This window comes from Strongylocentrotus purpuratus, unplaced genomic scaffold, assembly GCF_000002235.5.
Source record: "Strongylocentrotus purpuratus isolate Spur 01 unplaced genomic scaffold, Spur_5.0 spur5_scaffold_21, whole genome shotgun sequence".
Lineage (NCBI taxonomy): Eukaryota > Metazoa > Echinodermata > Echinoidea > Camarodonta > Strongylocentrotidae > Strongylocentrotus > Strongylocentrotus purpuratus.
In genome coordinates, this window is record NW_022145607.1 from 30,510,470 (window position 1) to 30,523,353 (window position 12,884).

Sequence of the window (12,884 nt, forward strand, 5' to 3'; positions counted from 1 at the left end):
TAGATACAATTAGATTTTAAAAAATAAGATTATTATTCATGCATGCAATTTGGGTAGGTGATCCTTAATAGGCCTACACTTCTCCTTCTTTAATTGGGTCTGCCTCCTTCACGGTTGACGATTGTTGCAGACTGATGAGTGTGTGTGTGTGCTTACGAGAGCCAGGTGCACGGTGCAAATAAAATGTTACTTATTGGTTGAGCTACGTACAACCTGGGGGACACAAATCGTTTTTTGATTTGAGCAAGAACCTTATTTCACTTCTTCCTTACAATCTTAGAATTGATGATGATAATATTAAAATAATTTCTTACCTGAAAACACGGAGATAAGACCGTCCAAACCCCCATTTCTCAGGTCCTCGCGACAACCTCCATTGTTAATTTTGTCGCACGCGTAAACTGCATGTACTTTGCATGTACTTTATTTGTATGTCGAGCGATCGCTAGCTACGCGCTTCGATATCATTCCGTTGGGTCACGTGACCAGTACTTTAATCAACATTGATTAAACTTTAACCGGAAGGGGACTATCATTACTGTCGGAATTTTGTTTTTAATCCATGCTGGGCTACAATTTTTGCCAACGACTTAGACTTAACCAACATAGGTTAAAAGGAATAATTTTGATCAACACTGTTTTTAACCAACGCAAGATTAAATTTTAATCAACACTACATTTTTAACCATGGTTGAGCGTTTTTTAATCAACAATTTTTTAACCCGCAGTTTTTTAATACTTGTTTTAACAGTGAAATGAGGCATGCCACCAAAGTTGAATACAAGAATAACCTTATATAACCTTACCTAATTTAACACCATATTTTTCTTTTTTCACCCCCTCGCTCTCCCTCTCTATTCCTCTCTATCTCTCTCGCTCTATCACGCACACAAACACACACATACGCACACATACACACGCTCTCTCTCTCTCTCTCTCTCACACTCTATCACGCACGCACACAGACACATGCACACACTCACGAACGCACGCGCGCACACATACACACACAAATCACGCACGTCTCTCTCTCTCTCTCTTTCTCTCTTTACAATCTATCCAAATCTCTACTTCCTCGTTCCCTTTCTCTATCTATAGATGAATAGTTATGTTTTATGTCATCTCCCCTCTCCTGTCCCATCGCTACACCCCTCAACCAATACCATGGAATGTCGGGCATCCTGATACCCCATGAAGATTTTAAAGAGAAGGATGAGTTTTGATAGAGGAGAAAATAATGTGTGAGCCTTATCATTCTCTTTATATAAGTTTGAAAAAAATATAATAATGGAAATGTCCCCTGAAAAGGAGTGCTCCTCAAATGTCCTCTTTATATGAGATAAAGCTGAAATGTTGGCGTACATGTATGTGTGTAGTCCCATGTACCAATTTCTCTGTGCCTTGAGTTGAGTTTTCCTTCAAGACTGGGTTAATTTCTGATCAATATGATGATTCCTAAACCACACAGTCTACACAAATTCTAAGAACGAACTTTCCATCACGCTTCGAGACAGTTTTTTGTTACTATCCCATGCGTGAACAGAACTCAGCTTAATCTTTAAGAGCTTTCATCGCCATGTGTTTTGCTAAAGTTAAGTCAGACCTCCTTCACAAATGTGGCGGTAAACCGGCTCTTAAACAGATGGTCATGGTGTAAAAAAAAACATTTTACAAGTAAATACTACTACTACTACTACTAATAATAATAATAATAACAATGATAATAATGATAATACTAAACAACTAATGCATCAAGATAATGATAATAATTATAATAATGATAATGATTATAATGATGATAATGATTATAATAATGATAATAATGATATAATATTAATAACAAACTTATTAATGATAATAGTAGTGACAATAATAAAAACAGTAATAATTATGATAACAAGAATGTCTATTTTGTTCACCTAGGAAGCCTCATCAGCTAAATGCTGCTCAAAGACCCAACATTTATTATGACCCTAGCATTTACCAGTTACCCATTCGACCTGGATGGAGAGTGGCAAATGCGGATTAATTGTATGCCGTAAGTGTCAAACTGGGATTCGAACCCTCAACTCTTGAATGGAGTGTGAAGTAAATTCCCCACTATACCACGGTACCTCCACCACAGGGGCCGGAAATGAAAGGGAACTGAGAAAAAAAGGCCCTATTCGTACTTTCTCATGTTTCCAATAATAATTAAATAAAAGTAATTTTTATTTTGCTGAGTAGGTCTTTTGAGGCGGTTTAGCCCGTCAGGTAGAAACGAGGCTTTATCATCCAGGCAGGTGAAATATTAACCTATCCCTGCATTAGGACGCGAAAGAAATGTTGCATCACACAAACATTGAGGGGGTGCATAGTTTAAAAGGGCACTGGCAGAGGATGACATTATAGCCCGGTTCACCAGGCAGAAAGGAAAATAGATGAGACAGACAGGGAGATAGAGAGAGAATAAAGGGGTAGAAGGATAAAAAGAAAATAAGGTAGGAGGGGATGAGCGGTTGTGTGTGAGTGTTTGTGTGTGTGCTTGTGTGTGTGCGTTTTGTATTTGTGAAAGAGAGAGAGAGAGGGGTGATGAACGAGTACAAAAGAAAGCGAGAGTGGGAGATTTAGAGAGAGATACCGAGAGAGGTACAGAGAGAGGGTGTGAATGACAGAGAGAGGAAAACATAAAGGGAGAGGAGACTAAAAGGGACGTACGGCACTCTGTCGACAAAAACGCCCCCTTTGTCTACACATAGTCATTACCACTTATTGACTACAGTATTATATTCCAGTTCAGCATTACACAAAATACTCGGCAGGAAGCCAATTGAATCAGGGAGATGACAGCGTTCTAATTATTTAATAACATTTAAGGAAATCGAAACATTCCACAAGGATTTCAAAATATGAAGTCGCGCACTTTGCTGCTGATGGTTGGCATCTGTGCCCTGTCTGTTGGTGTAGGGGTCGGAGCACTCATCGGCTACTTCAGTCGCAGCAGGGACTCGAACCCCGAGACAGGAACTGCCGACGGAGATATCGATGATAGGATCATGAACGAGATTAGCAGAGAAAGAATACGGGAGAACCTGAGGTAGGTGTGCTGGATTTTATAATGTGCAATATCTTATAGTACATGTAATTACGATAAAATGAAAGTTGTTAGTGTGGACCATGATTGGAATAGTAAAATAGGAAAAAGTTGAGAGTACGTGCTTTACCTAAATATGAGGTTAATGTATGTACATCTTTAATTTGTTATAATCATCTTACTATCAGGACAAGATATTTCCCTTTTAAAGTAATATGTAACCCCATCATCAAGATATTGTATTTATTTTGTATACGTATCTTATTACATAGCTTTATCAGTGTATTATATTTACCCTTATGAGGAATTATGATACGACATTTTTTTTTAATTTAGGGACATTCATAAACTTTATCTTATTATCATGGTAGGTCCCTCGAGAGACGTTTTCGTATGTCTGATATATTGTAGAATATAATAACCGTTTCCATGTTGTAACTTTTCGTGGTTAGCAAGAGGCTTTATCTTTAATATTCTGATCCTTTAAAACATTTCATCCAGAAAATATCTTAACGTATTCCATTTCTATTTCTGTTTTTTATAGCTTTTGTTGTTCTCCTAAGAAATAATCTTATTTTCTACACGTTTCACTTTTAATTATCTCATCACTTTCTTTCTAATCAAAAGAATATGGCATTTTATTCCCAACATTTCATCATATCTTGGTTTCCCGTATTCCCTCCCATCCGCATTTAACTGTACATTCAACAATCCGGAATTGATATATTATTTATAATACATGTGCCAAAACCACGTTTGTCTTTGCGCATTATGGTATAAATCATTTGGTATCGTATACCAATGGCAGAGCTTGAGGCGTATCGGATATCAAACCGCAGGTTTCGTTTCACATTACTAAGCCTTCTCGAGTTCAAAGCTCTACTGAACTCTTGAAGCCGCTGCGGAAGTGTCCTTTATCCTGTGTACTTTACACTTGGTAGTTGATGTAGTGTTGGATTACGAACAACGTTGAAATTAAAAAATACATTTATCTTAGATAGATGCGTTCTATTCATTTGTTTTTGGCAACTTGTTCTTTTTTATTCAACGGGCCTGATGCACAATGGCAATATTGTGTTCTGGGTTAACTACTGGTACTTGAATACACACAGCTTTTGTACGTAGGTATTGAACATGACATTGTATACTGAGATCCTGAATGATTTTCAGTTATTGCTGAAAAGATCAGTTGACGAAAGTTTCATAACAATAAAATATATAATATATTTGACATCCTTAACCTTCAGTGTGTAAACTGCAGTATGGTAAAACTATCAACAATCAAAGGTGTAATTTCTACCTCTTCTTCTTCTTCTTCTTCTTCTTCTTCTTCTTCTTCTTCTTCTTCTTGTCCTTCTCCTTCTTCTTCTTCTTCTTCATCTTCTTCTTCTTCTTCTTCTTCTCCTCCTCCTCCTTATTTTCCTTCCTCCTCCTTTATTGCACATCGAAGATCAACAGCACCAAGCTGCTTATTTCCCCTCAATTCACAAATGCCACAGATTATGCGAATGTTATATTCCTCTGATCGTACAAATTTGTTGTATACTTTAATTGAAAATTCCCTTTGTTTGTCAATACTTTGTCAATCCTTCCGGTGATTCTCTTGTAAGTGTTTTATTGTGACAGTCTTTATTTTGTTTGAGTTAAATTATCTGCCAAATCTTCTCCTAACTATATTATTGTAGACATACGTTTGAATTCAGTTCATGATGATGATTATGAATCAAACAATTTGAAAAATCGAACTCTCTAATACTCTAATCGTGGTTTTCTTTAACACTGTATTTCCCCCTTTTTTCGCACAACAAGATATTATGCCAGGAAACCGCATCTCGCTGGAACGGCTGCTGATAGAGAAGGAGCAGAAGATATCCAAAAGGCATGGTTAGACCAAGGCTTGGATTCGGTTAGACTGGTCCCATATGAGGTCTATCTGCAGCATCCTCCATCCCCTGATGATGAGGAGAAGGCCAACAAGGTAGACTAGGATTTTTTTTATATATCTTCTAGAAGCACTTAAAAGCCTAGTATTTAGAGCTGTATAAATGTGACTATTATTTACTTCTTCATCTATTCATTCATTTATTTATGTTGTTATTATCATTATTGTTGTTATTTTCATTACTTTCATTATTATTATTATCATTATTATTATTATTGTTATTATCATTATCATTGATATCGGTATTGTTATTATCGTTATTATTATCATTATTATTATTATTATCGTTTCACTATCAATAAATGTGTATTACTTCTGATAACAATTCCTATTTTTGTCCCGTATACGTTACCGAAATCATAATTTTTTTTCAGTACATGCGATGATTCTATGAAGTTTATAGCCTTACTAGAGCCTAGATCAGACCAAGGAGCAAGAGAAATCACAGTTAATAATGATTTGTAATGATATACAGTTATGTAGCGCTTGATTTACAGTTATATAGCGATCGATTTACATGCTGTTTCTAAGGGATTTACATGAATGTACTTACACGTATTGAAGGAAGAATACGTGCATAATAATCATGGTAATACAAATTTAGCTCAGGGATATCAGGTGGAATGTAACATAGACAAAACTGCAAATTACTAACTTTACAAGTAAATTGGAAACATTTCAGGTTGTTGATTGCTATTTATTTTTTCTTTGTTCTTGGTAACATATGAAACAGCAAATGTCCAAATACCAATTCAATTCAATTTTATTTCTGTCCCCAACAAAATATTACTTATCTATTATAATCATTTACAACAATTAATACATATTGGAAACAGAGGGTCCACTATTAAAAAAAGCAATGCTTGAACAATTGTCAGCCCCTTAAATGATAGTTAGGAATAATGAGTTATTGAATTAACAAATTCGTAACTACAAAAAAAGAACTAGAAATGGGAAAAAGGGGGTGCCAACAGAGACAACAACGGGACAAGAGAGTACTTTACATGACAAAGATAGGAGAATACCTTGGATTTGGCACTCATTATTTTAACACATTAATAATTGTAATTAATCAGGTACAGATCATAAACCCCAGCTCTGGAGAGGTCATCTATACCTCAGCTCTCAGAGAAGATCCCTACGATGAGGATGAGTTACATCAGCCTGGTATCCCTCCCCCATACAGTGCTTACTCGGCGACAGGTGATGTAGTGGTGAGTGATTCCAGCACAAGCTCCCTTGTGTTTGTTACCTAATCCCTTGGATAGGTGGAACGTGTGTGCTTGTGGGTGTATATATGCGTATAATTGTGGTTTCCAGATGTGTATTAATCATATATGATTATCTACGTATGGGGACCGACCTTTAACGTCACCATCCGACTTTTGAAAATGTCTATTCATGTATAATGTCACTAGGTTCTATTGCTGTTTCAGCATGCAGCCACATAGACTTATTCAACTTATCTAACATATTAAACTGCGAATCTATGCATATCTCGTTGGTACACAGAACGTATTCAAAATATTAGTTTGTTCTCCAAATACTTCAAGTAAACATGAACCTGTATAATTATAATCGTTTGACCGAATATTGTTAAAGTCAAATTAGTCAATATAACACCAAGTACCGGTACTCTGCATATTCATCAGATTTTTTTTTATCGATGAATATGTTTTTTTTATATGTTTTTTCTCATTTATATATATATATATATATATATATATATATATATATATATATATATATATATATCATTTTCAGGGTGACCTAGTATACGTAAATTACGGGTCGGAAGAGGACTATGAATTGATATTGAATGAGATTGACCCAACCATGAATTTTACAGGGAAGATAGCAATTTGCCGTCAGGGAGGGACGTTTCGTTACGCCAAGGTAAGAATTTTAGCGTCATTTTGAGGACTAAAATATAAAGTCATTTTCCAACTTTTAATGTTGCTCAAAATAATGATTCGTAACGTTGTCTTATTCGCATAATGTTAATTTTTAACACATTTATATCAGGCAAACTCAATCCCCGGTAAATATCACATCTCATTGTTTTATTAAGCTTTATTGTCAGGTAATGTCTGAAATAATGTAGACTTTAATACAAACATTACGTCAGTGCATTTATTGGTATGGGGAGGCCTACGAATTCTTATTAGGCCTACCCATTGATCATATTGATGATATACCTTTGAATTTTCAGAGAGTTCAGGCACTCTCAAAGTGGAAACTGGGGATGCCGTCTCCCGATACGTATTACTGTATTTCTTTTACAAAGCTGACAACCATTCCTATTTTTTTAGAAATGATTCCTTTAATTTTTGCCCTCAAACTGACATTAGATTCCTAGATTCCTCAATTCTTTTGACATATATTTTGTGTAGAGGCATATAAAATAAACCGGGTTCTTAATTCTACCTTCAGAGATTCGCAATTTGCGGAATGTATGCAGCCTAATGCAGGATTGGTACCATAAAACTCTTCTCTTTAAAGCCCTACTGCACTACTTATACCTACTTGCGCCCTCTATATATCAAACAATGCCTAATCGGTGCCTGTGGGTCCCCATGATCCTCTTTTTCTTATGTTAATTGAGAGCTGATTTGATGAGATAACCACCTGTCAGTGATCTTGAAGGGAGGTCTAATCCCCCTGGCCAAACCAGTGCAGATTGGCTTTAAATCTATGCCACAGATTTCGGGTAATGCATTTTGTCTGTTTATAGCTTTATCACTCGTTTGTTATTCTCAATTGAGGCTGCCATAGCCCAACGTTACGGCATCATCGGCGTTATCTTGTACAGTGATCCCAACGACTACTCGGTGCCCCCAGAGCAGGGCTTACCTTACCCCCAGGGGAAGTTCCTCCCTGGATCCGCCACACAAAGAGGATCGTTTCTCCGTGTAGTCGGTGATCCACTGACACACGGCTATCCCGCTAAAGGTAATGTGAAGTCTGTTTTTGTTTGCATATTCATTAATATATTGATTTCTATTAATGTATTCATTTATCTATTTATTCATCAACTATAATTCATTTATTTACGTACCCTTTTTGTTGATTAATTTAGTATTTCATTTATCAACTATTATTAATTTATCTTTACTTTCAGAATTATTAATATACATTAATATTTATTGTTTATTTTTTTACTAATCTATTTATTTATTCATTTAGTTCTTTATATATTTATTCGTTCATTTATTTATTAGTTATGATTATGAAGTAAGTTAGTCGGGTTAATTTGTTATTTATGTATTTTTATTTGTTATTGAAACACATTTGTACAGGATAAGCCATGATCACCAAAAAAGTTTAACATCATGGTGTTTATAAAAGAAGATACATTATTTACAAAATATAAATTGCAACAAAACAAACGGAAATCATAGATGCCCGTTACAATCCATTTAAAATAACAACAGCGTATTGAAATCACAAGTATTTATAACATGATGTGCCTACAGAGAGAGGTGGAGGATGGGAGAATGGAGAAAAAGCCCAAACAATCACAAAACTGAAACAAGTTCATGTTGTTGACCTTTAAATTTAAGAACAAAGCAAAATAATCAGAAACAGAGACAAGGCAGACAATTGCATCCAGTCAAACACTGTTGTCGTCAGAATGTGAGAGTTTGTTTGTGTTATTATAAGGAAGGAAACGATTCCCGGATGTGATTCTTCTGGTGATGTATTTAACTGGTGAAAAGAAGGAGTTAAGTCCGACTGTGGGATAGTTTTTAAAGGGATAAATCAGAAAACAAGGACAGGGATAAGTTTGATTGGCCTGGATCCATCTTGAAGAAGGCGGATAGGGGTCGTGCTATCCCATCGACCTGAAACAGACTGTACATAAGATAGAAAGTTGATTATGTAATATTGGAAGGGGGGTGTACTTACCGTCAATGCACCCTACGGTTACGATCAATGAGCTACTCCTGGAACGTGAAACATTGATCGTCTCGGGGACTGTGTTCATCAGTTTGGTTATCAGGGATTATCTAAAAATGCATCTTAATGTTCGCTGGGTCATTCAAATAATGACGACACAGATATGTGACATATTATGTAAGATGACCTTACAGATGTGCTCTACGACAATTGCTATGATACTTTTTCTTCTTTTTGGAATTCTTTCTTCAGTGTTCTCATCCTGCCACTCGATCTTATCATTTGTTAAAAGAATATATAAATAACATAGTGTATATACTTTCTCTCAAGGGTCTACGGGTATCTATTCGGACTGGCGTGTGTGTGTGTGATGGGAGTGTGCGAGTGTGTGTGCTAATTGGAGGAGCCCGGCTAATTATAACAACAACTTTCTCTTTCCAATTTTTGTTTTCTTTTTCTCTATCTCTCTGCCCCAGACTTTGCCTTCCGGGTTTCGCCTAATGAGACCGACATGCCTCGGATACCGGTGCATCCGATCGGTTTCCATGATGCCGAAAAACTATTACAGTAAGAAAATCACTATACGCATAAATGCAAATATAGTGGCGTAGCTACTGGGACACAGGGGCACATCCCCTAACCCCACCCCTTCATGGTTCAAATGAAAAAGAAAAACAGGAAGAATTAGAAAGAATGGGAGTCTACACATGAAGATTAAATGAAGGAAAATGGACCAATGCCCACCCCCTCCCTCAATTAGGTAACCTTGTTAATTCACATGTTCATATAGGCCTACCTGGATTGGTGGCCAAAAAGTGTCCTGACCCCTTAATACCTTGGCGCATGCTATGCCATTTAACACATGGTATTTATTTCCTTCTAAGATCAAACGTATCAATTACTTGCCCTTAATTATTCAAAAATAATACGGCTGGATTGCTCTATTCACAGCCATTAATGATATGACTCTTTTCTTTCTAGAGGTCTAGATGTGTACTAGACGTTGTGTGACAGGGCTAGTTGTGTATCCGGACAGTTTAAGTTAAAATAAAATTTGAAGAAGTTAACATGCGAAAACTTTTTAATCTTTAAAGAATTATGTTAGCCAATATTATATAAAGATGAATATTTATGATGCTTAGTGCTATTTGATGTATAAGTTCCGTTAATATTCGTGGGCGTAGCCAGGGGCACAGCCGCTAAAAGGGTCATCCATGGAAATTAAGTGCCAAGACCTTAACCGACCATTTATCTTTAGCAAGATATATTGTATTTTGTGTGTATCAGTGGCCTAAATTGACGTCACTTTTTTAAATGTGCGAACATTACAAACACGTAATATGTAATCCGAACATGATTTATATGCGAGAATAAGGCCGGGTATGGACATTTTCTCTGAATCAATTTTTTCGAAAGGAGTTGCGATCGTCTTTAATAAGTGCGCGTTTATATCTTGCCAAAGATAAATGGCACCATGTCACGGATCGGACGCATTTTATTCGCATCCTCGGTGAAGCGTATAAATGCTACAATAGTAATATGCAGCTCCTCAATGCCAGCTGAGCTGTGTGACATTCGCCTAGTCATATACCGTAATATCTGTTATGGTTCTATTTTAAAAAGTTATTCATTAGGTGATACGTAACGAAGTCAACGTATCACCTTTTGATTTCGTCAAGATTTTTCTTTATTATTATTATTATTATTATTATTTATTTTTATTATTCTTCCTCGAATTTGTTCGCAGGATATCTCAAGACTGAATAAAGCCATTATCATGAAACTTTCAATGATGATAGATCTTAGTCTAACTTAGAACTGTGTGACTTTTCAGACAGTCAAGGTCATCGTGACGTCATCCAGGCGCCATTTTGTGAAAATCAACTTATGATCATATCTTCATAAAGGAAAGCCATTTTTCATTCATATTTATCATGATTAAACTCAATATCCGTCCGGTCAATTTCAAGTCAATAAATGCGCGCAAAAATGCGCGTACGCTTATGTCCGCGCGTTTACGCGCGCGAAAAAAATTAAAATGCTCCAAATCATCCCAATTTTTTTTTACATCCGTTTCAGGCCATATGGAGCATTTGATAAAAAAATTACGCACACGCGCATGCGCGCGCGTTTTCGCGCGTACTGGCATTTTGCAATATAGAATCGCCGAATTTTTTCTGTCATTATATTTGGTACATTTTTCCAAGCATTTTGATAACTTGTTCACCTTTTATTAACGCAATGAGCGTCCGTCAAAGTTGACAGCACGCGTGGATTTGCGTTATCTTTATCTACAATACATGGGCAAAAACATGCCTATATAAAAGTCATTGTAACTCTTTAGAATAGATAGAAACTCCTAATATTTTTTCATATTTGGATAGATTATGAGTCGGAGATATGATTTCATGTCTCATTTGATCCTCAATTAACTCATGACGTCATCATAATGGCCTCCAAACTCAAATTTTTAATTTGCATATTATGACGTCAGCATATTTTTGGAAAATTGATTGTATCTCTGTAAATATGGATTAATTTTCTTTTTTTAATTTTGATAAGTTCTAGCTGAGACAATTTTCTACAAATGTAATATTCACAATTTTTATTTTTGACAAAAGTATCATGGTGTATTTTTGCAATTAAAGGAGGCATGTCAATTGTTCGCATTTTGCGTGTATTCTCTATGGGACATGACTTTTTCTCAAAACTGGATTCTACACTCCTGTCTTTCGCGATCAAAATCTCCGTTGTTTTAGCTTCGTCTTCGCTGAGCTTCGGATATGTTGTAGCTGAGACAATGAGCTATCAAAAGTGTGCCCTTTATTTTTCGATTAGATGCCGGGATCATGCTCATATTTCACTTGCAAAGTAGGATTTCTGAATTCCATTTCCCGTTTACGTGTAATCGCTATGGGAGATGTTTTGGTATATCGGTAACGCACTTGACTTCCAACCTCGAGATCCCTGGTTCGAGTCCGGGTGTCTCCGACAATTTTTTTTCTTCACTTTTTTTTCCTTTTGACCTTCACTGTACCATCTCCTTTGATTATTTAAACACGTAGAATCGCAAATAATGTCATAAACAACCCTTTTTACTTTATTATTACCCTATTTTCACTTAATCCATTACTTTTTGCGTGTAATCCCTATGGGAGATGACTTTTTCTCAAATCTGGAGTCTACATTCCTGTCTTTTGCGAGCAATATCGCCGTTATTTCGGCTTGGATTTTGTTGATTTTTGAGTATGTTGTAGCTGAGACTATATGCTATCTAAATCAACCCTCATTTTTTCAATAAGATGTCATGATCGCGCTCATGATCATGATCATTATCATCATGATCATCATTATCATAATGATGATAATCATTTATCAATTACATTTTCATTTCTTTGAATAAGATAAAATCGTCAAAAGGTGTTCTTCATGATGTAAATTAGAGTCAAATGTGTAACTGGTTACTGCACAGGGTCAAAGGTCATATATTGTTTCAATCTATCTTCCCTAGATCCATGATGATCAAGGAGACACAATTTAATCTTGACATATGAATAGATCATAAGGGAGAAGCATATAAATGGGAGAAGCATTTTACAAAATAATATATCGTGTAATGCATTATTCGTTATGTAAACCATTATCATACGTATCACCTAATTCGTCTAAGTGACGAATTAAAGTCTAGTTTATTTTCGTTTCTTGTTTTCACAGGGCAATGGGTGGTGAATCACCACCCCATTACTGGATCGGAGGTCTGAATGCAAGCTATAGTCTAGGACCGGGTTTTAAAGGTCCAAATCTGGGAAAGTAAGTCATATAATTTTCTGAGGTTATCTTTGTTTTCTTTAACTGACACCATATTTTTTAAAGTCAATCTTTATTATTTTTTTAATTTTTGTATATGTTGAAAAACGTGATCAATGTCGTCACCAAATGAATAACAAATATGAAGACTTTTCCTGAAAG

The 12,884-nt window shown here is 35.9% G+C and overlaps 1 protein-coding gene across 1 annotated transcript in view; it reads left to right on the top strand.

Annotated features, from left to right (window-relative positions):
* Positions 1–2,749: 2,749 nt before the first annotated feature.
* LOC762877 (N-acetylated-alpha-linked acidic dipeptidase 2) overlaps positions 2,750–12,884 on the top strand; it is a 29,395-nt gene continuing 19,260 nt past the window's right edge. The window contains exons 1-7 of the mRNA XM_030994483.1: positions 2,750–3,076; positions 4,883–5,051; positions 6,092–6,229; positions 6,780–6,911; positions 7,781–7,967; positions 9,392–9,482; positions 12,630–12,725. Coding sequence (XP_030850343.1) covers positions 2,889–3,076; positions 4,883–5,051; positions 6,092–6,229; positions 6,780–6,911; positions 7,781–7,967; positions 9,392–9,482; positions 12,630–12,725 — 1,001 coding nt within the window. The 5' untranslated portion in view covers positions 2,750–2,888. The remainder of the gene's footprint in view (positions 3,077–4,882; positions 5,052–6,091; positions 6,230–6,779; positions 6,912–7,780; positions 7,968–9,391; positions 9,483–12,629; positions 12,726–12,884) is intronic.